General features: G+C 39.0%; 3 protein-coding genes across 5 annotated transcripts in view; 1 reads left to right on the plus strand and 2 right to left on the minus strand.

Annotated features, from left to right (window-relative positions):
• TGFB3 (transforming growth factor beta 3) overlaps positions 1-4,121 on the plus strand; it is a 47,341-nt gene extending 43,220 nt beyond the window's left edge. For all 3 annotated transcript variants that reach the window (XM_069091929.1, XM_069091930.1, XM_069091928.1), the window contains one exon: positions 644-4,121. In XM_069091929.1, the coding sequence (XP_068948030.1) occupies positions 644-802 (159 nt within the window). In that variant the 3' untranslated portion in view covers positions 803-4,121. The remainder of the gene's footprint in view (positions 1-643) is intronic.
• Positions 1-25,627, minus strand: part of IFT43 (intraflagellar transport 43) — a 345,957-nt gene that overhangs the window by 179,993 nt on the left and 140,337 nt on the right. The window lies entirely within an intron of this gene.
• Positions 3,351-25,627, minus strand: part of TTLL5 (tubulin tyrosine ligase like 5) — a 414,008-nt gene continuing 391,731 nt past the window's right edge. Inside the window, exon 33 of the mRNA XM_069091917.1 lies at positions 3,351-5,490. Coding sequence (XP_068948018.1) covers positions 5,460-5,490 — 31 coding nt within the window. The 3' untranslated portion in view covers positions 3,351-5,459. The remainder of the gene's footprint in view (positions 5,491-25,627) is intronic.

The raw sequence follows: 25,627 nt of genomic DNA on the forward strand, positions 1-25,627 counted from the left end.
TTTAAATGTATATAAAAGTATGAAGGGATTCAATGATAGCAAAATAAAGATGTAATTTTTTTCCCCATCTCAGTTCGGGATCCTCTAAAATGGGTGGACCCCAGGTTGAGAACCCTTGATTTTAGTGGGATGTCTTAGAGCCAAGAGACTTTAGACTTCATCTGGTTCAACCCCCTCATTTTACAGAGGAGAAAACTGAGGTCTGTCCAAGAGCTTGCAGAACCACTGAAGAACTGTTCCCTTAAAAGTGAAATTTACCTTATTTAGACAATGTAAAATCTTGAGAGGCTAGTCCTCAGATCATTCTGGTGGACTCAACTGACAGCTCTTAAACAGGCCTAATGCTGATGGCTTCTTCTGTTGTTGACAAGCACTCATTCATGCAGATATATGTTTAAAAGAAAAATGAGTAAAAACCCTTTAAGCAGCACAAATAGGTATTCTATCATTTGTTCTTTTGTTCAGAGAGAGAGAGAGAGAGAGAGAGAGAAAGAGAGAGAGAGAGAGAGAGAGAGAGAGAGAGAGAGAGAGAGAGAGAAATAGAAAGGTCAAGGTACAAAAACCATCTGGGCTAAGGCCTAGCATTGTGTGCTTGATCAGGGTTTGGCTTCCCTCACACATGTGAAAACATCTCTCTCCATAGGTACTGGGGCTGTATAATACGCTGAATCCTGAAGCATCTGCTTCACCTTGTTGTGTGCCCCAAGACCTGGAACCTCTGACCATTCTGTACTATGTTGGGAGGACCCCCAAAGTGGAGCAGCTGTCCAACATGGTGGTGAAGTCCTGTAAATGCAGCTGAAATGCTGCCAGCCCTACCTGCGACCAAGAGAGAGGGAGAGAGAAAAAAATAAAACTGAATCCAACTGCTACTGCGGAACTGCTCCTAGGGAAACACAAGAACAGACTTCGCCCAGAGATGGGGAGAACACAACCTTTAGCCCTGGACCAATTGCTGAGACTGAAGCTCCCTTCTGGAACATTTTCTCTTTCTTGCTAGCTTTGACAATGGCTGTGGTGAAAAAAAAAGTGTGGGTTTGGCTAGGGGGAAACCAGCGTCTCCAAAATACTTGGATTTTTCCGATGCTTTCGGTGAATGGTAGGGAGAGAGACGAACTTAGCAAATCACGGAGTTTTGCTATGTTATAATTGAGGGATAATGTGGGGAAAGGGGGAGAAAGTATAGAAAATGTCTAAGAGTGAATGATATTTTTGATCTGAGTTTAGGTTGGCTCATTGCTGCTGCCTCTCTGTCCTTGGGAATCTTGATTTCATTTTCTTGAAGCCGCACAAGGCAAGCCTGTTCTTTCATATAGATCCCCAAGGAGGGAAAATTCCCAGAACTGTACTTTTACTGCCTGGGATCAGGGACAGAATTGCTCCTTTTGTAAGCTGTCCCTACCACATGCATCACTTTGCATCCTTTGGCCAATAGAGGGATATAATCCAACTAAGAGAATCCCTGAGCATACAGTTGAGTCCTGTGGGTATGTTGAGCTCAGGAACAGAGAGGGCTGGATGACTGCATCATAACTATGAACTAATCCTCTCTGTCTGCCCTTTGGGTAGTTCTCACTCTCTTCTTCAATCCGCTCCCTTATGGAGTTTTTACTAGACAACTTCCAGGTCAGGATGGTCATATGGACTTCAGATTCATGTAGTCATGGGGTGCCAAAGGCTCCCCATCCTAGCTCCCAAAGACCTTATGTTCATTGGCTGATCCTGGAAGCAGGTACTGTGGCATGTGAGGTATTTGGGGGGAAATCTCATGTGTCTCTCATGCATTGATTGACTTGGCCCCTGATTCACAAGGGCTGAGGTTTTTAAACCCTAACACACACAATATTACTCTCAAAAACTTTGTATAAATAAATATTTTGGGGGGAACTTGAAACATTTCATCTTCTAGGAAATAGCTCGTGGAACGTAAAAAACGTTGTTCCTAGGTATAATCTTTATATAACAGAGACCCTCATCCCTATTCCCAACTCTACCACTGAAAGTAAACTGGAACCTGGAACAGAGGATCTTCAAACTCTAATAACATTGCTTTAGCATGAATGCACTGGGGTCATACTGCCTCTGAAATAGGCATTCTGTATTGTAATGCCTGATCCCACGATGGTGCTCCAAGGTACATCCACTCTTACTACTAATGAGGAATTCTCTCAGATACAGAGAATGTCAATTGGTCAGACTACATTAAACAGATAGAAATCTATCCCCCAATAGGGAAAGAGAGATGCAAACATATTTACCTATAAAGGAACACTTGCAAATAAGGATATGCTTCAGTGTATTCAATCACTATTCCAACATTTCTGCAAAGTCACCAGAAGATCAATTCAAATGTCTATGACAGATGGCATAAGGACACAGTTATTGTGGTCATCCTGAGCACAGACTGGAAATGACTAATCAGGAATACCTTGGAAAAAAAAAAGGTGCCTATTTGACAGTGTTTCTAGAACTAAAGACAAAGGAATGCTCATTGCTTTAAATCTCTAAGATGAAGCCCTCTGGATTCCAGAGAAGTTTAGAATTCTATTTTGGCATCAACTCTCAAATGCCTACCAGGTGTCATCAAAGCAGGAATGAGGCAGCCTTTGTCTCATCCTGGAAATGACTTTCCTTGCAGCACAGAGATCACCTTGCCCGATGGGAAAGCAAAAACATAAACATCAACTGCTAACATTTATAAATTCTCCTTTAATAGAAGACATAAAGAGTTTAGGGTTTGGATGGTTTTTTTTTTGATTGGGTTGTTTTTGTTTTGTTTTTGATAACCCCTCTGGGGGTTCTCATATGCCATGAAAATCTTGGGTTGCTACCCTCCTATTTCGGCTTTGGCCATGGCCAGACTGCACAAGGTTTCCTAAACTTGATGCCTACCAAGGAACATCAGGCAACTGCCTTTCTTTCAGTACCTTAAATTCCCACATCTCAACCTGCCTTCCTAAAAACAGGTGGTCATTTATCTCCTTTTACAAAGGAGACGCAGAGGGGACAGGGAGGTGGCTTGTCCAAGATGAGGCCAAACTCATTTGTGGACCCAAGAACTGAAAGCTGTTCTACCCACTACCTCTCATTCCGGTTGGTCTTGAGGCTACAGTCAGAGATCAGTAAGAAGTAAGAAACAGTGAGGGGCTTCTTGCCATTCACTTGTCCCTCCTCACTCCCACCCTCCAAATGCTCCCTCCCCTAGGAAGTCAGCCCTGCCCCACCCAGGCCCAGGAACACTGAAAATAGCTAACTGTGGGTCATCTCCTGTAGGGAGAAGAGAGACTTCCTATGACACCACGTAGCTAGTTGTATTTCTTGTGATACCACAAAGAAAACAGACAACAGTGTGATTCCAAAGATATTTTTTATGGAAGAAGTCTTCTCTTGCCTTAATCACCACATGCAAATATGGGCAGGGATCTGGCTGCCAGGATCACAACTACATACACCATTTACAGGGACTATAAAAACGTGGATAATTGACTCTCCATTTTCATACATACATGTTATTTATGGGGGTCAAGGGGCAAAGAGGAACACCAGACACATTCCCACTGCCATGGGAGTGGGCAGGGGGAGGACTGCATGGACTATTTAGCTTCTTACTGCGAGCGGCCCAGTGCCAATAAAATTGCTTGAAAGCACTTGGATAAGTGAAAGGGTGACATGTGGAGGCTCCTACCAGCACCTGCAAAGTCAGGGAGAACACTAAATATGCCACTCTGACTTGATTATTTTCTTAAGAAGTTCTGAATGGTCCCATTAATCTGCAATCCTTTATTGTGAGTAAACGCCTTGGATCTCCATTCACAAATACTATTATAGTAGATTTCAGATAACCCCTTTATTCCCAAACCTTCATATCAAAGGGAATGGCAGAACTCTTATTTTGTCCTTCAACCTAAGTCATGGTTGAATGGAAAGAACCACAATAGAGGTCCCTCAAGCTATTACCCTGGGTACCAGTGACCTCTGGAACATATTCCGGCTCCCTTCACTATAACAAATAGATTCTGTCACTCTAAGTGATCTTTTTTAACAGAGGCAAAAAAAAAAAATGCACCAAACCCTTTGTTTTCATTCATTAAAAAGAATTTTCAAAAGTTGCTCACAGTTAATCAAGTCTCTTTTCTTTGTCTTTGCTGGAGGTGATTTTCATTTTTTTGAGTTCCCAACTCGGGTCTGCACACCTCATTTTGTAGCCCTGCAATCTGGAACCTCCTTCATTTGGCTAGATGGCCCAATGTCTGTCACCACAGTCAAACAAACATCACAGGAAACACTGCCAAGCTCCCCCCACAGTATGGCAGAATTAGGGAGGGTGACATTGCTGGAAGTTATAGAGGATACGGAAACCCCCAGAGTGGCTTGAGCCTAAAAAGCCAAGCACATACTGCAGTTTAGGGGTTCATTCAGGAGAGCGCTGACAAAGAAGCAGGGAAAGTGAGGAAGCAAGAAAGCAGAAAGTTAGTATGAGAAACTTACTAGGTCCACTTACTGGGTGTTTTGCACTGTTCTAATGGACTGTTTATGTAAATAACGTAGTGTGAGGGAAAAATCATTGTGCAATTCAAGAAGGTGTCTAGCTCCCTCAGTCATCTGCCATGGTCTGATAGGGAGACATTTGTGCATTTATGAACCCCTTTCCACCTCCTTCCCCCTGCTCTGGCTCATAAGCTACCATTGAGGCATATGACCATGACTACATTCTGTCTGAACAAAACCTAAAATCAATATATACGAAGGTAATGCACATTTCCAAAATGAAAATTTTTAAATGCCCAGCAATTAAATAAAAAGTTGGTCACATTTCGATTTCATTTGGAAATGAATAGTGATTGGAGGGAAATTAGTTAAGTGGAAAAACTAAAGCAAAAATAGAATTACTTTATCAATATTAAAAATCAGTAATTCTAAAATGGTGCTTTACCTTGGTTCATGTGGTCAACACACTAGCCTTTCTCCAATGACTTGTTAATATGTTCTCTGTGTCCTTTCTCCCTTTGCCCTTAATACCCTTTTTAAAGGGATTATAAACTTTGTTAGTAATGATGTTCATTTCTAGGGTTATATAAAATAGGATATTTGATAATTTACCTAAAAGAAGCGGAAGCAAAATGCAAATAGCCAAAGAGCCTCTGTTTTATATCATCTCTGCCTGATAGCAGAAGAGTAGGCAGGTAGGGGGGAGGGAGAAAATAAAAGGGAAGGGAAAAAAGTACATTTGTGGCTCTGTCAGAGAGAATCAGCTGAACCGCATACTGCCAAGTTCCACCAGAACCCAGCTCATCTTTTCTTCAGTTGTCCCAGGCTAGGCTCTTTAGACTGGGAGGGAGAAATCTGCTGCCACCTTGGTCTGGGGATGATGATGCAAATGGGAACAAAGATGGACCCTATGATGGCTGCTCCATCCTTATCCTTCTACCCAGTGGTGTTGAACGGTTTCTTCCTCCATGTCAGTGGTTCATAACAGGTTGTAAGCAGGAGCTGAAAAGACAAAAATGCAAAATTTAAGTAACTGCACTAATATAGTGGTTAGATTTGTTTTCTGCAACACCTCACTGATCCACATAATCAGGGAATGAGGTATACATAAGTGAATTTTCTGGATAATTGAGCATGTTCCTTCAGGCACTAAAGCTTCATAAAAAAATTTTTTTTTAATCACTCTTGATAACCAGTTTTTTAAAGTATGCTAAACTGTTCACTGACTTCTTAGAGGACACTGAACATACTTTAATGTTTTCTGGATAACTCAGTCATCAGTATAAGCATTTATTATATGAAACACTACCATACATCAAACTGTATGCTATACAGTTTTGCATTTTAAAAAAAGTTTATGTTTCTTTCCTCAATGTCAGGCTGATGGCTTTCATTTCTCCTGTTGTCAATGTGCTTGTCTGTAAGACTTACTCCCTGCTCCTCCTCCTGCTGTTAATAATCTATTGTGGGCTAGAAAAGACAGACAACCAAATTTATAAACTCCATTCTTTCTAACGAGGGTGCCAGAGTCCAGTTACCCAGCCTTGCAGCCTCAGAGTCAGCCTTTACTCTTCCTTCTCCTTCACAAGTATCCATACTAAAGTAGTTGCCAAGTCTTGTCAATTCTCACACCTCCAAAAAAAAAATTTTCATCCCTTTGTTTCTACTCATTCAGCCACCACATTTGTTCAAATCTTCATCATTTCTCCCCTGGGCTATTGTAAGTGGCATTCCTGTTTCCAGTACCTCCCTTCAACAACTAATCTGTCACAAAGCTGTAAATAAATATTCCTGAGAATGGCCTGAACATGTCATTCCTCTGATGAAAAACTTAAGTGGCTTCCTATTGTCTCTAAGATAAAATAAAATTCCCTCTGCCTGGCAATTAAAGTCCTCCACAAACTGGCTCCCACCCACTTTTCTAGGCTTACTTCATATTATTCCTCTTAATCAATTCCATATTCCAGGCAAACGCTACATTCCAGACTTCTATCTCTTGCTGTTATTGTTCAATTATTTCAGTTGTGTCTGAGTCTTCATGACCCCATTTGGGGTTTTCTTGGTAAAGAGCCTGTTTTACATCATCTCTGCCTGGTAGCAGAAGAGGGAGAAAGAATACCTAGGCAGGTGGAGGGGAGAGGAGGGAGGAGATAAAACAGAAGGGGAGAAGGTACATTGGTAGCTCTGGCAGAGAGAATCAACACTTCTTTCCTGGCCTATTGCAGTGGCTATCTAATTTTCTCTACTCTCTTACTTCTTCAAAGCTGCTAAAATAATCCTAAAGCAGAAGGATGATTGTTGCCAATCCTTTACTTGAGAATCTTTAGACCGGTAGGGAGAAATCTGCTGCCACCTTGGTCTGGGGAGGATGATGCAAATGGGAACAAAGGTGGACCCTATGATGGCTGCTCCATACTTATACTTTCTAGCCAGTAGTGCACTGTGAATGGTTTCTTCCTCCATGTCAGAGGCTTCCAATTGCCCCTAGGAGAAAATACAAATTCCCTGTGCTAGCCTTTAAAGCTCTCAACAAGGTCCTATGGGGCAGCTAAATGGAACACTGGATAGAACATTGGAATCCGTGAAGTCAGGAGGACCTGAGTTCAAATCCAGCCCCGGACACTTACTAGCTGTGTGACTCTTAGCAAATCACTTAATGCTGATTGCCTCAAAAAAAAAAAAAAGATAACCCACATAAAAGTACAATATGGCTTTTCAGACTTTTTTCCCCCTACACACTCCCTTTCATATATTCTATGTTTCAAACACCTGGATTACTTATTTTTCCAAAACCTGGCATTCCATTCCTTAATCCATGCCCTTGAATAGGCAGTAACTCATACCTAAAATGTACTCTCTTCTCACTTCTACCTTCTACTAGTCCTTAAGTTTCTTTTAAGACTCATCTCAGATGTCTTCTCCAAAAAAAAAAAACCCAAACCCCAAAACTTTTCCTGATCCTTGCCATTAGTGTTCTCAAATAATCTTCTATATTTACTTGTTTACATGTACTTATGAACAGAATATATATTCTTAAGGGCAGGGACTCTTTGTCATTTTTGTCTTGGTATTCCCTGTGACTGCCATGGTAATTTATACCATAAGAAATGCTTGTTGGATTGAATTGAATTGTGTAAGAGCAACAAAATTGTAAGGGCAGGGGAAGCATGATTTGTGTTTTTTGTATATCTTCCACAGTTGCCTAGAACAATGACATTCATGTGATAGGTATGTTAAAACAATTGCTGATTGAGGGAGACGTGAAATGATCAATAATAATGTTTCCTCATGAACAGTAAAATATTTTCAATTTAGGATTTTAAAATGCTTTCCAAAGGCGGCTAGGTGGCACAGTGAATAGAGTACCTGGAGTCAGGAGGACCTGAGTTCAAATGCAGCCTCAGATACTTAACACTTACTAGCTGTGTGACCTTGGGCAAGTCACTTAGCCCCAATTGCCTTGCCTTCCCCCATCCAAAAAAAGCAAAAAAAATAAAATGCCAACTAGTCCCTTTAAGGCAAATAGGAATCAAGTCTTACAACTTTCCAGTAAGTCTAGGACACAATTTCTTGCCAAGTATTCCAACCACTAGTCATCTGTCCCAAGAAAAGAGATCATCTTGCTCCATGTCTATGTGCAACTTGGTTTGTGACTGTCAGCTCAGAAAAGACCCAGACCTAGTAACCATCTTTTCAGTTAGTTTGTTTCATTTTCCAAGAAGTATTAAAAGATAAATACTTTAACCAATGCCGTTAGTCTTTGATGTCAGAATATGATCATGGAATAACATTTTAAAATGGAAATCAATTCAAAGAGAAAGATTATTTTAAAAATTCAGTACAAGCAAGGGTAACCTAAATGATATCTGTACTTAAGGCCCAAGGCTTGTGTTATGCTGCTCTGAAAAGAGAGAGAGTGAATGAATCAACTTTATTTATATCATGAGTGAGTGACAATAGCAAAAAGGGACAGCTGGGTAGTGGAGTTCAACCTGTTGCCCTATCACCTTTCTGGGAATGGTTCTAAAGCATTGGATTGAACATCACAGACACAAGAGCATCAGATCCATTTCATGAAACCCAGCCTGGGTGACACTCAGGCGCCAAGCACAGCTGCAAGGGGTATTGTTTAGTGCAAGAAAAGTCGCTGAGTAACTATGAAATGTGGTCGGGGGCGGGGGAGGAGAAAGGAGCTGAATAATCATGGCAGCACCATACAATTCCAATTAAGAACTTTTTTTTATTTTTTGTGAAAAATTTTTGCCATCATGAACTTGAGAAACCTTACAAAATGAAGAACCTAATGAACATTCCACTCCAAATTACTTTCCAGTCTTTGGAAATGCATCTATGTATGTTTTTACATAGGTTTCAGTCTATATACACCATATTAGAGCCTGCTTTTCCCTTTGTTTCAGATTTCACATATACCTTCACCTATATCAAGAGGAGAGGGTTGAGGGGTGGCCAGGTGGCGCAGTGAGTAAGAGCGCCGGCCCCAGAGTCGGGAGACCTGGGATCAGTTCCAGCCTCAGATACTTAACACCCACACAAAATAACTGGCCATGTAACCTTGAGCAGATTACTTAACCCCAACTGCTTAGGGGTGGCCAGGTGGTGCAGTGAGTAAGAGCGTTGGCCCTGGCGTCGGGAGGCCTGGGATCGGTTCTGGCCTCAGATACTTGGCACCCACACAAAAAATAACTGGCCATGTAACCTTGAGCAAGTTACTTAACCCCAATTGCTTTAAAAAAAAAAAAGAGAGGGTTGAGGACTATAACTACACTGGGTAGAAAAAGGAAGAAGAAATTGTAAAAGTGACAAAATAGGGAGTAATTAGAGCATTAAGAAAAGAACCTGGGTCATAGAAACCAAGAGAGGGGAAAGATTCAAGGAGAAAAGGGAGGTGTCTGACATCAAATGCTATATAAAAGGGTCATAGTGCTCCTGAAAGGAATGTAAATGTAAAGGAGGTTTTTTTTTTAAAGTTCAATAATACCTTATATTTGTCTAGAGTTTAAAGATATATTTGCTATTAGCAATGTTTAAAATAAATTTCTGGTTTCATTACCAGACCTAATGGAGTTAGAAGGGATCTCAGAAGCGATCTAGCACAGTATCTACCAAAATCTATAGTCCTGTTTATAACTTCCCCAATAAAGAGTGATCCAATCACCACTTGAAAAACTTCATAATAAACTCTTGAACATTTTGAGGTAGCCCATTCCATTTTTATTGATAAATTTTGTTTTTAACACATCATGTCAATCCAACGTATTAATAGAACATCATCCACAATGTAAAATCTCACTATACAAGAATTAAAGAGGCCCCAATTTATGTAAAAGGGACTCCGAACAAACTTTGGAGCTACAGAACACACAAAATGACACAGAGAAGCTAACCTCTCACTGAGGACAGCTTGGCAGGCCAGCAGGAATTGGCCAGCACAATGCTCTGGGAGCCAACCCCAGCCCCAAGGGAGTCGGAGGTTTTAGCCCCAGAATGGACTTGAGGACTTCAGATCACCAGCAGCTGTGGTGGTTTCCAGAATTATCTTTGCATAAGCAGAATTATTGTGCATAGATGCAAAAGACAAAGTGAGAGTTGGGAGTGTGTCGGCCTTTGCCCCCGGCCAGAAGCAGCTGAGGTGCCGGGGCCATTCGGCCACCACAACGTGGCAGCTTCAGCTCCTGGCCTGCAGGGTGTAGGGGGACCAAGCAACCAGTCTGAGGGGTAATTGCTCTTGCTTTAACCTGCTTGGATCTGGATTGCGGTCTAGGGTGGAGGTCCTGGGCTGTGCAACCAGCTTGCCAGAGCGTGTGGAGGCTTCACAGCTTGGGCACCCAACTAATACCTTTGGCAGCTGAGAAAACCCCAGCATTTGAGACAAAGCTCCCCTGTCTGATGTCAGAGTCCTACTATGGCAAAAAGCCCAGGGGTCAAGTGACTGAGGGGCGACATGAGCAGTCAAAGGAAGCAAAATAAACAGAGCACCCCAACTTTACACTCCTATTTTGGCGACAAAAAGGATCAAAGCATGGAACAGGAGGAAGACAGTGAAGTCAGAACTCTTGCATCAAAAGCTTCAAAGAAAAATACGAGCAAGTTACAGGCCATAGAGGACCTTAAGAAGCAAATAAGAGAAGTGGAGGAAAAATTGGGAAGAGAAATAAGAACAATGCAAGAAAATTATGAAATGAGAGTCAACAGCCTGACTCAGGAAATTAACACCTTAAAAAATTGACTAACTCAAATGGCAAAGAAGCTCAAAAAAGCAATGAAGAGAAGAATGCCTTAAAAAGCCAAATTTGGTAGAGTGCCATCCCTGGAGTCAGGAGGACCTGAGTTCATATCTGGCCTCAGACACTTAACACACACACACAAAAGTTAGCCGTGTGACCTTGGGCAAGTTACTTAACCCCAATTGCCCTCTGAAAAGAAAAAAAAAGTCAAATTTGCCAGATGGAAAAAGAATCTCAAAAGCTCACGGAGGAGAATCATTGCTTCAGAATTAGGTTGGAGCAAATGGAAGCTAGTGACTTTATGAGAAATCAAGATGCTGTTAAACATATCCAAACAAATGAAACAATAGAAGGCAATGTGAAATATCTCAAAGGAAATATCTCATTGGGGAAACCACTGACCTGGAAAATAGATCCAGGAGAGATAATTTAAAAATTATTGGACTACCTGAAAGCCATGATCAAAAAAAGAACCTAGAAATCATCCTCCAAGAAATTCTCAAGGAAAACTGCCCTGATGTTTTAGAACCAGAGGGCAAAATAGAAGTTGAAAGAATCCAACCAATCGCCTCCTGAAAAAGATCCCCAAAAGAGAACTCCTAGGAATATTATTATAGCCAAATTCCAGGATCCCCAGATCAAGGAGAGAATATTACAAGCAGCCAGGAAGAAACAATTTGAATATTATAGAAACACAATCAGGATAACCCAGGATCTGGCAGCTTCTACACTGAGGGATAGAAGGGCTTGGAATACAATATTCCGGAGGTCCAAGGAGCTGGGATTAAAACCAAGAATCACCTACCCAGAAAAACTGAGTATCATGTTTCAGGGGCAAATATGGTAATTCAATGAAATAGAGGACTTTTAAGCATTCTTGCTGAAAAAACCTGAGTTGAATAGAAAATTTCACATTCAGATACAAGAAGCAAGAGAAGCATGAGAAGGTAAACAGGGAAAAGAAATCATAAGGAACTTATCAAGTTGAACTATTAACATTCCTACATGGAAAAACAATAATTGTAACTGATGAAACTTTTTTCAGTATGAAAACAGTTGAAGGGAATATATATATATGTCTATATAGGAGGGTATATGGGCATTTTAATACATATGTATATATGTTTACAGGTATATATAGATAGAGGGCATGTAATGGAAATGCAGATTTAAAGATCTTCCCGGCCCCTAGGCTAAAGTGCACCTGGAGTCTGGGGTGGGAGGCTTGTTTTTCAGTAGATACTTCTTGATTGGCCAGTGAGTCAATAAGGTTGTTACATTCTCTGAGCCAGGAGAAGGCTATATAAGCCCTGATGTGTAGCTTTGTTTTGGGACTCACTTTGAGAAGTGTTCTGTGATTTGATCTGAATTCTGGGAAGCCGTTGTTGAGAGTCCCCCAGCTTTGAAAAAACCCGGATGTTGAAACCCAGATGTTGACTGGATATGGATGTAATGGTTGGACAGTTTGGAAATCTGTCTACTTGATCTGTTTCTGTCTTGATAATTCTGCCTGTATATTCTGAAGTTTGGGGTGCTGACCTTTTTCCCCTGAACAAGGTAAACGATATATGTCTGACTGATTAAAGTAAGCTTGTTAACCCATTTTGAGTTGCTTTCCTTTAACAAAGCAGATCCAAGAACCTGTATGGGCAGCAAACCCTGAGGACGCGCTTGGGGTGCTTGCTGCAACAGGGCACAGGACCAATTTAACAGGAAGGGATGATAATTATTAGGTGAAATTAAGAGGCCAGAGAGGAATATAATGAGAGGAGTGGGGAGAGACAGAATGGGGTAAATTATCTCATATAGAAGAGGCAAGGGAAAATGGTTACACTGGAGGGGAAGAACAGGAAGGCAAAAGGGAATGGGTCAACCTTATTCTCATTGAATTTGGCTCAGAGAGGGAATGACATACACGTTAAATAGGGTATCTCACCCTACAGGAGAGTAGGGGGGAAGGGGATGAGAGAGGGGATGATGGAAGGGAGGGCAAGCTGGGGGGGGGAGGGAAGTTGGAAGCACCCACTTTTGAAAAGGGACAGGATCAAAGTAGAGAATAGAACAAGTGGGAGGTGGGATAGGAGGGAGGGAAATATAGTCAAGTCTTTTACAATATGTCTACTATAGTAATGTTTTGCATAGCTACACATGTATGACCTATACTGAATTGTTTATCTTCCCAGTAAGTGTGGGTGACAAGGGAGGAAGGGAATGAATCTGGAATCCAAAGTTTTAAAATCAAATGTTTAGAATATACACACACACACACACATATACATATAAATACTATTGATACTATTTTACATATAATTGGGAAATAAGATATACAGGCACTGGGGCATAGAGATCCACCATGCCTAGTGGAAAATTCGAATGGGGTATGGGAGAAGATATGGGAGAAAGCAGATTAGAGGAGGCGATATCCTGTGGGACTGCTATTTTGGGGCGGTGGATAGGGGAAAAACGGTGGAAAAATTTGTAACTCAAAATCTGGTGGAAATGAATGATGTGTTTAATAAAGTTTTTGGGGGGGAAAAGAGCTAAAGAAAAACACATAAATCTGTAATAGTGATTGATAGTATATGCAACTTTATATTTTAGTAGTTTTCTGATAATTAAAATAAAGGATGGTATGTTTTTACGTTAGTACCAACGTTTTGTTATCTGTATTTTGTTCCTATTTAAATTTCTCTTCATTGATACAACTGTATTAACTGTGTTCTTGTGCTTTTCTTTGTTCATCCTCAATCACTGCACAGAAGTCTTTCCATATACCTTTAATTCTTCACTTTATCTATTTCTTATAACACAGCAGTGGTATTTAATACCTTGCACCTACCAAGCATTAATTAATTGCTTGTCAACTTGACAATAAAATTCCATCCATGTATCACAATTTTTATTGCCATTACCCCAAGTTGCTAGACACAGTTCCTACCTCTTCCCACTGTCATTGAAAAAAATATATTACACATGTGGTTAGATCAATATCTCTGTACAGATAGGAATTAATTTAAGTTGTCAATAACTTCCTTATGGTATAAACTCAACAGTAGAGTCACTGGGTCAAATGGTACTTATTGAGGATTTCTGCATTTGCTTTCTTGAATTTGTTTATAAATTCTTTGGGTCCTGGAACATAATCAGTTTTTGGTTAAGTTCCATGGGAACTTGAATGACATGTATATACTTTAAGTTTTCCATTTTGAAATTTCCACAGTACTATCAAACCTAGTTCCCTTCAATATTTTTATGCCTATAATTTCTTTCTTATTTATCTGTTTTATGGTTTTTGTCAAGACCTGAAGGAGAAACATTACAATCACTTATAATCAATGTCTTAGAAAGATTTTAAAAAATTTTTAGTAATCTTTTCCTTTATTACTATGCTATTTGGTGTATATATAATGTTGATATTGCTCAATTATTTGAGTTTCTCTGCTTATATTTGTTGTTACCTCATCCAAAATCATTATGTCAATTCTTACTTTTTCTGGATTCAGCTAACGTACATATATTTTATTCCTGATCTTCACCCTGACTCTATATAAATTCTTAAGCTTAAGATGTGTTTCTTACAAGCAGATAATTGTTGGATTTTGCTTTGTAATTGATTTTTTTCCTTTTTATGCTGAACCAAGTCATCAACATTCAAGGTTATTACTGTTAAGTTATGTTTTCTCTCCATGAGATCCTATTATATTACTTTTGTTCCTTTTTATCGATACAATAGCATATGTATTTTAAAATCAACTATGTCTTATTCCCTGTATTAATGTACCCTTCTCACACATCTTGCCTATTCTGTTCACACCAAAAACAAATTCTGGTACTCTACTTTTACTGAAATAATTTCTAGTCATTCTCAAAAAGCCAAAACAAAAGTCTAATTAGGAATGACCTTCTTGCTCCTACCTTCTGCCTCTTTGTTTAAATTTCACTTGTGGCAACTGTTTTCAAGAAATATTATCTTACTTCTCCCATTTGACTTCTTTTGACTCTCCAGATAATCTAATTTTGCTTGCTTACCTTTCAAAGGATTCTTTCCTAAAATCCCTAGTTTTTGTTTTTTAAATTACTCTCATATTTTGTGGGGCTTAAAAGCCACAATAGAGATATGATCACCTTCTTAAGGAATATTAACACTGTTCTGGCTCAGTTCTCATCAAGAATTAACTTTTCGCCATGTGACCTTGGGCAAGTTACTTAACCCCAATTGCCCTCCAAAAAAAAAAAGGACAAGAATAATTTGGGGCAGCCAGGTGGCTCAGCAAGTAAGAGCACCAGCCCCAGAGTCGGGATGACCTGGGATCGAATCTGGGCTCTGATACTTAGCATCACACCCAGAAATAACTGGCCATGTTACTTAAGCAAGTTACTTAAGCCCGATTGCTTTAAAAAAAAAGAATTAATTTTTCATATTTTATTGAAGAACCTCATTTTCGCCTGAAAGAATATGCTTAGTTTTGTGGTGCAGGGAAATTCTCTTACTTTTCAAACTATCACATTACAATGGATTTTTTTCCTTTTCCCATTTATGTTCCTGGTTAAGTAGTCTTGAATGATTTGAATTGGTGTATATTCATGTACAAATTGCTTCCTTGGGCCTGTAGATGCAAGATTCTCTCTTTGACTGGGGAGCTCTGAGAGTGGTGACTACATTTCTGGATAAGTTACAGTTCTTCTCTTCTGATTCCTATGGATTTCATCACTTTGCACTGTACTCAGTTTCTAGTACTTCTGGGAAATTTTCTTGTATGATTTCCTTCAATGTGGTATTCATACTTAGTTTATTTGTAGTTTTCTGGGAACCCAGTAATTCAAAGGTTGTGTCACCAAGCTGCATCATTTAGTTCTATGCTGTGGTGTAAAGAGAATTGAAGTCTTCTTCCAATTTTTCCATTTTCCATCTTCTGTTTGCTCTTCCATCTCTGAATTAATTTTGTTTCTGCAGGAGCCACTCTCCTGCACCGGTACTTTTTCATTGATATTTTCCACCATATTTTCTACATTGTCCATTTTCATGTTAATTTTCTTAAAGTCTTCCTTCATCTATCTTATTTCTAATTGTATAATACTAAATATATACATATGAAGCTTTCTTTATATCTCTTACTGTGACAATAAACAATTGTAGAAAATTTTGCAGTATATCTAGTTTCTCTTCCAAAATAGTAGAAGCTGTTTCATTCTGTTAGTTTTTCTGAGAGGTTTTCCTCCTTAAGGGTTTTTAAATCTTTAGCTTTTTTTGTTTTTCTTTTCTTTTCTTTTTTGCTTTTTGGAGGGAAATTGGGGTTAAGTGACTTGCCCAGGGTCACACGGCTAGTTTTTGTGTTAAGTGTCTGAGGCTGGATTTGAACTTGGGTCCTCCTGACTCTAGGGGCGGTGCTCGATTCACTGGGCCACCTAGACACCTCTGTTTTTCTTTTCTTTATTGCATTTGTCATTGTTTTCAGATGGGGAGCTGGGATTAGTCACAACTACATAGTCTGAAAACGTGTTGAAAGTCAGTCAGTTAGCCAGCCCATTCCATTTTGGGACATCATTAAATTGGTCAGAAATTTTTATTTATATTTAGCCAAAATCTTCCATTTGACTTCCACATTAGTCCTAGCATTCTGCCCTTTGGAGCCAAACAGAACAAGTCTAATATCTCTTCCACATGACAACCTTTCAAATATTTGAGGACTGACTAGTTGTTTTGTTTTTTGTTTTTCATATCCAAACTAAATATTCTCTACTTCAACAACTGATTTTCATACAGAACAGTTTCTAATCCTTTTGCTACCTTGATCTTCTTTGTCTGGATGGGCTCTAGCCTGTAAATGAACGTTATCTTCTGAATGATCCCAGAATAATCAAGCTTTCATTGGACCAAGGTGGGGTATCACCATTTAATTGACTGGTTAAACTAATAGATTCCAAAATCAACATTAAGTAGAATTATCTACATAAGGAGGAAGCTTCATTCTTTATTACATGTACCTAAATGCTAGGTAGCAATAATTAGGCCAGTTTATATTTAAAGTGTTCTATCCCCCAAACAAACAGCACTCACATAACTGAATATGGTTTCATATTATTAAGAAGAAAACACACAACTCATTTTTTTGATGGCCCATTATTCCTTTGGACCATTAAAAACCATGGGCTCTTTCAGGTATATGAAAATAGCACTATATTCTTTTATTCACCTCATTTCAAAAGACCATTTCAATGAATATTTTTAAAGCATGATAATGTACAGGCTGAATGAGAAAGATATGGAGCCAGGGTGATAGTTTTAATCCTATATCATAGATGGTAAAATGAAGACATTAAGAAATGACATGTCAACAGTCACTCAATGAGACATATTTGCTCATGCTATTGTTTTCTAGACTGTGAGTCTTTTGAGGGCAGTTGGTCTGTTTAATTTAATGGACAACAGTTTATACATACAGATGTCTAATAAATAATACTTGATGATTTGATCAAAGTACAGCTGATCTAAATCCAAGTTCGAGTCCCAGTTCCATGATAAACCCACTATAAATTTTGCACAATTTCAACTGTATCATTCTTTAAATACCTCTAATAGAAAAAGAAGACTTCTCTGAACAGCAGATTATTGGCATTTCTACAGCAATCTAAATTATTAACTTGCTTTTTTTACTTCTTAAAATCTCTAACCAAAGCAAAATGGAAATTGATTGAATTGAAAACAAAATACAGTGACACAAGAACTAGTGATATTTTTCTTATCTGGTATCTTGCTACTATTGTCTCTTCCTTGTCCATTCCCACTGCTCCCACACTGTAGACTTATTATGCTTTTTGCTGGAATTACTGCTCTAATTTTAGCATAACAGGAGCCAAAACGGGTCTTGGTGCTTCCTCTCTCTATTCCCTTCCTAAACCATACTAGCAGAATCTTCTTTATTAAAATTCTTCTTTATGCATTGCTCAAAAACATTCAATAGGTTTCTAATGTAAACAAGACAATGCTAAAACTCCTTAGCTTGAGGCATTCAAAGTCTATGTTTAAATATGGTTTTCATTACATTGACAATATTTCCAGTCACTGATCTACTTATTGTTCTTCAAACACAGTTTACTCATTTTTCTCTCCAGATCTTTGTTTATGCTGTTACTCCAACTGGATCCCCTTCTTAATCCTACCCATGGTTCCAGGTTCAGCTCAAACTTCATCTCCTTCTTGAAGCTTCCTCTGAGGACTCTAGCCACAGTGATCTTGCTTGCCTTTAAACACTTAGAACTCTTTTTCTTATATTTTTTTTGGGGCAATTGGGGGTAAGTAACTTGCCCAAGGTCACATGGCTAGTTTTTTTTGTGTTAAGTGTCTGAGTCTGGATCCGAACTCAGGACCTCCTGACTCTGGGCTGGCGCTCTACTCACTGAGCCACCTAGCCACCCCTTATTCTTCTTTTTAAAAAAGTATTTTGTTTTAATCAGTCAAAGTCTACCTTCTGATGGTCCCTCCCCAAACTGAGAACACAATAAAAACAAAATTTATAACATGTATATTTTTTAAAAAAGTATATTCAAATCAAATTTCCAAATTGGCTATGTTCAAAAAAATATATGTCTCATTTTACATTCTGAATCCTTCATCTCTCTGCCAGGAGGTGGGAGGCATGCTTCAATATTAGTCTTCTACTATCCCAGTTGGTCATTATGCTGATAAGAGTTCAGCATAATAGCATCCCATCATATTTACATACCATAATTTCTTTATCTATTCCCTAATTTAAGGGCATTCCTTTAAATTCCCATTCTCTGCCACCTCAAAAATAATTATAAATATTTTTTACATGCTTAGAGTTAATCCCTTCCTTAATATTACTTCCCTCTAATTTCCCCTCCCCCCTTCTCCTCTTTCCCTGTTGAGTAAAACATATTCCTGTATTCAACTGTGTGTATGTCCTTCCTTATATCAATTACTTCAAATGAGAGTGAGATTCTGGGGCCAGACACTCTCTTCTATCCCCTCCTCCTTATTTGTATAGATGTCTACTTGTGTACCCTGATTATGTGAGATAATTTCCCCCAAATTTCCTTTCTCTTCTCCTTATATTCCCCTCAACCCATGTATTCCTCTTTCCTTCTCTTTCCATTCTTTTCTTCAGATCATCAAGACATTCTCACTCCCAGGTTACATCTAATTGAATGAACCCTGATGATGATGGGACACATGTATTCTCTTCCTATTTCTGAATGTGAGCAGTTTATCCTTGTTTATAGTCCTTTGTCATTGTTCATTCATGTTTACCTGTTGATGTTTCTCCTCACTCCTGTGTCTGAACTTCAAAGTTCTTCCCCAGTTCTGGCTTTCATCAGGAGAGCTTGGAAGTCCTCTATTTAGTTAAGATACATAATTCCCTCTGTAACATTATACTCAGATTATCTGAGCAAGATATTCTTCTCTGTAAGCCCCATATCCTTTGTCTTCTGGAATACAGTATTCCATGCTTTCTATTCCTATATCATGGCGGCTGCTAAATCATGTGTGATTCTGACTGTGGTTCCTCGGTACTTGAATTCTTTCATTCTGCTGCTTGTAGTATTTCTTCTTTGACCTCAAAGCTCTGGATTTTGGCTATGATGTTCCTGGAAATTTTCATTCTGGGGTTTCTTTCACACATAACCAGTACATTCTTTCTACTTCCACTTTGCCCTCTGTTTCTAAGAGTTCTGGGCAGTTTTAAGATGAAAGATTTAGGATTTCTAGGCAGTTTTTGGGGGTTTGGTTTTTTTTCCCCCCCCGTAGCATTCTCATTTCATTCATAGTCAAAAAAATTCTTAAACTCTTGCTTTGTCTCTTCCAGAAATTCTAGTTGAGTTTGAGTTTTGTTTTGTTGTGCTTTTCTCTGATGCATTGCTTGTAGATGTTGTGGAGTCATTCTCTTCTGGGGTTGTGTCTGGAGTGTCCATCTCACTGATAATAACTCGTTATGGTGGGGTTCTTTTTTTCTTTTTGCCTATTCTTCCAGTCTATCTCTTGACTTTGGACTTGATGTCAGCGTTGAGTTTTATGACACTTCTGGAGGAAATGTCTGGGATGGTCCTGCTTCTGCTTTCTTGGGGGTACTGAATATTAGGTTATTCCAGGACCTCAGGGGCAGGCTGAGGATACATAAACTTTCAGTGCTTCTATAGTAGTCTGATTCAGGGCAAAGTCTGCTTTTTTTTTTTTCTGCTTTTCTGGTCTGAGCTCTGCAAGTCCTTGACCAATGACTGGGCATGTGCAAGAGCAGATTGCTGCTGAACTCTGCCCTTTTTAGTCAGCTGGAAAGCTCTGTTAGCTCAAAGTAACAGAACTGTAGGCTCTCCTTTGGTCTGGGATTTTGGCACTGATTATTCCTCTGCAGGTTGGGCTAGAGATTGGAAGTGAGACACTCCTTTGAGTCTGAGGTCTGGGACATACCACTGCTGCTGCTGGCTTCTGACCTTCCTCCTTGCTCAGTACACTGTCCAGGGTGCCCTTAGTCAGGAATACCACTCCTCTCTCCAGGTCCCCTTTCTCAAGCCATCCTGGATATGTGACCCAAAATTGGGTAGTGAGTGACAAAACTACCAGTTTGGCACCTGTTCTTGTAAAAGAAGCCCGATTTGGGTTTGGGGTTGCCCAGTGTAGGTTTGAAACTTCCTCTTGCCCTAGGGCACAACCTCTTTGGAGGGTTCATGCTGGCCTGACCTGTCCCATCCCCAGTATCTATCTGTGGATAGATACCTCCCTGTCTGTCTTCTTATGCTAAGCTGGGCTAGACAAAGAACTCACTGCGACTTGTTCTGGATTTCCTCATCAGAATTTGGTCCTGGTGCATTTTCTAGATCTGCTTGGAGAAGTTTGTGGAGAGAAGCTCATCATATGGCTTCCTATCACTCTGCCATCTCCACCCTATATAAAACTTATTCCTATATTATTCATCTGATAATTAACCATACATTGCCTCATATTATTATTTAACTTCTCCTGTTCAATTTCCTTAACTAGATTGTAAATTTCTTGTGGATAGAGCCCATGTATCATATTTTTTTGACATCAAATTTCAGATTTTTTTGTACCATGGTATATTATTTTTTAGCATTTTACAACTTTCAAATTGCTTTTGCATCCATTATCAATTTTGTGTATCCCATAATACTATCTGTATAAAAATATTTGTTGAATGATTTAACAAAATTTGTTTTGTTAAAACGATTTTTTAAAAATGTATTTAACAATTTAACAAAATCTACTGCATAGAATTAAACCTATATATTTCAGAAGAATTGACCTCCACTGCTGCTTTGTAACCCTGGGCAAACCACTTTAGTTTCTGAATCTCAATTTTCTCCTCTCTAAAATGGGGATAACAGAATTTTTACTTTGTAATTTCCAAGGTTATTATGAGGATTAAATAAAATCACATCGAAGAACTCTGTAACTGAAAATTATATGCTTTCAATTTCTATTAGATTGTACCACTGTTGAGCTGTTAACGAGAGAAGGAAGAATTAGCTAAATGCAACTATAAGAAAGCTATAAAATCTTCTTCAACTAATTATATATTTGTCTTTTAAAATGAGAACAGTTGGAGATGACAGTGGATTGCATACTGACCTAGGAATGGATATATCTGTATTTTTAGTCACAGTTTGGTTACTGATTCATTTTGACACCATCAACTACTCAATGTACTAACTTCTTTACCTCTGTGAAAGAGGGCTCTGCTTCCAATCTATTTCTCAGTCAAATGGCTAAATTTTCTCTGAAGCAGGTCTGACAGCCCCCAATGAGCTTCAAGTGGCTCCTTGTTAGGAACAGATCAAACAGAAAGTCTTCTCTTGGCATCTGGCCTCTTCCTACCTTTTCAGTCTTTTCCCACTTGATTTCTCTCCTCATGTTCTAATCTAGCCACATTGGCCAACTGGCAGCTCTCAGCACACACACTCTATGTCCCACCTCAGTGCCTTTGCATGGACTTTCCCCGACACTCAGAATGTTCTGTCCCCTGCCTCTGCTTCCTAATTTTCCAGGTTTCCTTCAAGTCTCAACTCAAATCCCACCTTCTTCAAGAGGCCTTTCATAGTCCCAAAAGCTGCTAGTGCTTCCTCTCCCATATTACCTTCCATCTACTCTCTCTATGTATCTAGTTATTTATAAATTGTGGCGCCCCCCCCACCCCTCATTCCCATCAGAATGTACTTGCCCTGAATGCCTAGAATGCCTTGAGTTCAATTACTGGGTTTTTTCTTTTCTTTTCTTTGTGTCCCTAGTGTTTAGTCTAATGTCTGATATGTAATAAGTGCTTAATAAGTCGTTGTTGACTGAATTACTGACTGATTATGAGTCCTGTGATCTGAATTCTAATACTAGGTCTGCCACTTACTAGCTGTATGGCTTTAGGCAAATCAAAAACTACTCTGATGTGCCCTAGTCTATCTCAGGAATGTTGTGAAAATAAAATATGCAACTTATTTGAAAATTGTAAACTACTACAAAAATAAAGCATCATTATGACCCACTGAGATACTGCTATTATTTTCTACATGTCTCAGTCAGTTTCCCAATTTTCATTTAGATGACGGCTGATCTTTACCTGAAAAGTGGCATGATGTAATAAAAACAATAATGGATGAGGCATTAAGATATATAGGTTCCAGTTTGGGGCTATTACTATCTGAAGGTTGAGAGGCTTTAGTTGTTTTATCTGCAAAATGGGTACAATGAAAACCTAACATGCCCAAAGAGGGTACTGTCAGAATTGACTGGTATAATGAAATCATGTATTTTTGTGGAAGAACTTTGAAAAGTGAAAAGAGCTACATAAATGCAAAAAATTGTGATTATTAGTTTCATTATTGTGTATCCTTATTTTATAACTAAGAATCTTCCGTCTCTGCCTGTTTTGTTTTCAGGCCTATTTTTGGGTCATATGGGCCATTTTCTGCTGTCTCAGGTTCCCTTCTCTCTTTTACTCAGGCTGCCATGGATATCATTTTCCTGCCTCGACCATTGAGATTCCTAGTTATTCTTTATTTACTACTTTCAAACCTGCTTTAAAACCAAATCTTTGGGAGAAAATCCACTGTAAAAGGCAAAGAGTTCTGGCTTCACTGAATAAATCCACAAATATCCTTTAGAAAACACATGGAAAATCAGGGTCATCTTTGTCCTCTGGAAGGAATAATACTAATAACTGGTGTTTCAAAGCAGGGAAAACATAGTCATGTACATTGTACACAGCTTATCTGGGAACCATACTCTACTTTTTAAAGAGATTTGGACAGACTGCATTGGCCAAAAACAGGGCTAAGAAAACTCGCACTGTTGTGTGAAGGGATACAGCAGGGAATTCAGATGGTTTACATGCTGATGTAAAATTCCATTTCAGGAGCTTCCTTTAAAATAATCAGTAGAAACAAGTTCAAAGTGAGGTCTACAACATAAGTCTATTTTTTTGGTGGGGGTGGCATTTAGAAGGATTCCAGTTTAAGAGATCTATAATGTTTTCTTGGTGTCAATCTCTGTCTAATTGGAGATGCTCAGATACTGCCTTCTATGGGAAGTCTTTTCTGATCCATCCCCACGCCTATGGGTGCTGTCTCATTCCTTAAATTATCTTAAATTTCATTATCTGTGTACCTATTCTATTTCCCAAGTCAAATGTAAGCTGATTGAGAACAAGGGCTTCCCCCCATTTTTGTCTTTGTCTGCCTAGTGCCCTGAACAATGCCTTGTATACTAAGAGCCTGATGGTTGTTGAATCAAATGGTTGAAGCCCTACCACCTTACGTCCTTGCTCCAAACTTTTTTGGAGGAAAACTGAAATGAACCCCAGAATCACTCCATCATCTTGTTAGTGTGCAACCAATGGATAACAGGAAACACCTTCTTCCTTTCATAAAACAAAAGCAAAGGGAAACTGCAGCATATCAAAGAAAAGTTCCAACAATCCAGGAGTCGAAGCTCAAGTTAGATTTTTTGCTATATTAGAAGTGGGAGCCCCTCATGTTTACTTGACAGCTAAATGCTGAGGTTGACATCTTACTTACATCATCACACTCACAATGATTCTACTTTTCTATGTCTGGTCTCTTTGGGAAAAAGATCAGGAGAGAAGAGGCTTCAGTAAAATAAGGAGAAGGAACTTGTGTAGGTGATCTGGAGGGAGTTTGGACTTGTGAACAAGGCAAAATCCTGAATATGGAGAGATCTTAAAAGAAATTGAAGATGATTTGAGGGAGAAATGAAAAGTAGTAGTGGTTGATGATTCCCTGCATAGTGGTAATCAGGCAACTATTACCTTTATTGCCAGTTGTTAGAGTGATCTAATAATAACAACAGGGAGGTCTGTTGTCTTCCTGGGGCACATAAAACATAGCAGAAACTTCCTAAGTTTTATCAAAGTGAATGACTGCTACTTACTTGGGGGAACTCACATAAGCACAAATGACAAAAGTAGGTCAGAGATGAAAAAGTGTTGGTCAAGAAACTGAAACCTCTTGGGGCACAGGCTGTATGTTCTTCACAGCTACCTATTGCCCAAGGTAAGAGATACAGAAGAGAAAAACTGATTTGGAAAATGAACAGCTGCTGGCTGCCAAAGTGGTATGTGACAATGAGATCTGGACTTGTGGAGCAGAGTTTAAAATATAAGGAAGCCAGGTTCCCAGACCAGGGATGGAAAAACCCACAGAGGTTATTTGTTGGAACCAGGAGAACAATTTGCACAGCATCTATAACACTGTAAAGGAAAATAACGAATAATGAAATCATGATTCCAGAAGACTCATCCTTCTCAGCTCTTAGAGAGATAATGGATAGGGAGGAGAGAAACAAAGTGAGACATACAACCTCATACACGGCCAATGTGTAGTCTTATTTGTTGTTTTTGTTACAGGGAGAGCTTTTATTTCTTTTTTGGTTGGGAGGTGAGGGAAATTTATGAAGGGAATTGAGATCTAGTGATAGTGATATAAAAAAAGAAAGAATAAAAATGAAACATTAAAAAATACACAAAAGGGGTGGCTAGGTGGCACAGTATATAAAGCACCAGCCCTGGAGTCAGGAGGACCTGAGTTCAAATCCAGCCTTAGACATTTAGCACTTACTAGCTGTGTGACCTTGGGCAAGTCACTTAACCCCAACTGCCCTTCCAAAAGGCAAAAAAAAAAAATGCACAGAAAAGAGAAGAAAGAAGTTTAGAAATGGACATAGATAAGCAGGACAATGTTGGGACTACTGAGTTAAATCTGACATAGACTTAATAAAAGCCAAACTGTACATAATAAAGATCCATGGTGTCACATATAATCTTTTCCCCCCTGTTCTTCTTTATATAAGGAAATATTCACATTCACTGACATTCTACAAGCTCACAATAATTGAAAAAAATTTTTTAAAAAAAAGAATGTATTTCTTATTCTCAGAATATGTTTTGCAAATTTGATCAAAAAGGCTATAAACTAAAAAGGATGAAGAAGGAAGAGAATTGTCAAATATATCTACCAAGGTATTTACAATGGTGCTCAGTAACAAGGAAGAAAAATTAGCAAATGAGATACCTGGAACCTCTCAGGAAACAAAATCCAGGAAAGGAGCCAGTAGTAAAGACTGTGACCTCAAATGTCACAATGTAAAGACCCCACATTTAGGCAACAAGAGGAACTTTAGGTTCTAATGCAAGGAAGCAAATCTGACCCCATATGATCACCAGGACTTGGTGGGATGAAACCCATGCTGGAAATAGAGCTCTTATTCTAAAGAAACAGGAAAGGTGAAAGGGGTGGAGGGTATTGTTTATTAATTAATTTGAGGGCAGTTACAGTGGTTAGAGTACCAGGTCTAGGGTATTGTTTATTAATTAATTTGAGGGCAGTTACAGTGGTTAGAGTACCAGGTCTAG

The sequence above is a fragment of the Petaurus breviceps genome, unplaced genomic scaffold (assembly GCF_028583685.1).
Source record: "Petaurus breviceps papuanus isolate PSGF00001 unplaced genomic scaffold, PetGlider_PUasm1.0 189, whole genome shotgun sequence".
Classification (NCBI taxonomy): Eukaryota; Metazoa; Chordata; class Mammalia; order Diprotodontia; family Petauridae; genus Petaurus; species Petaurus breviceps.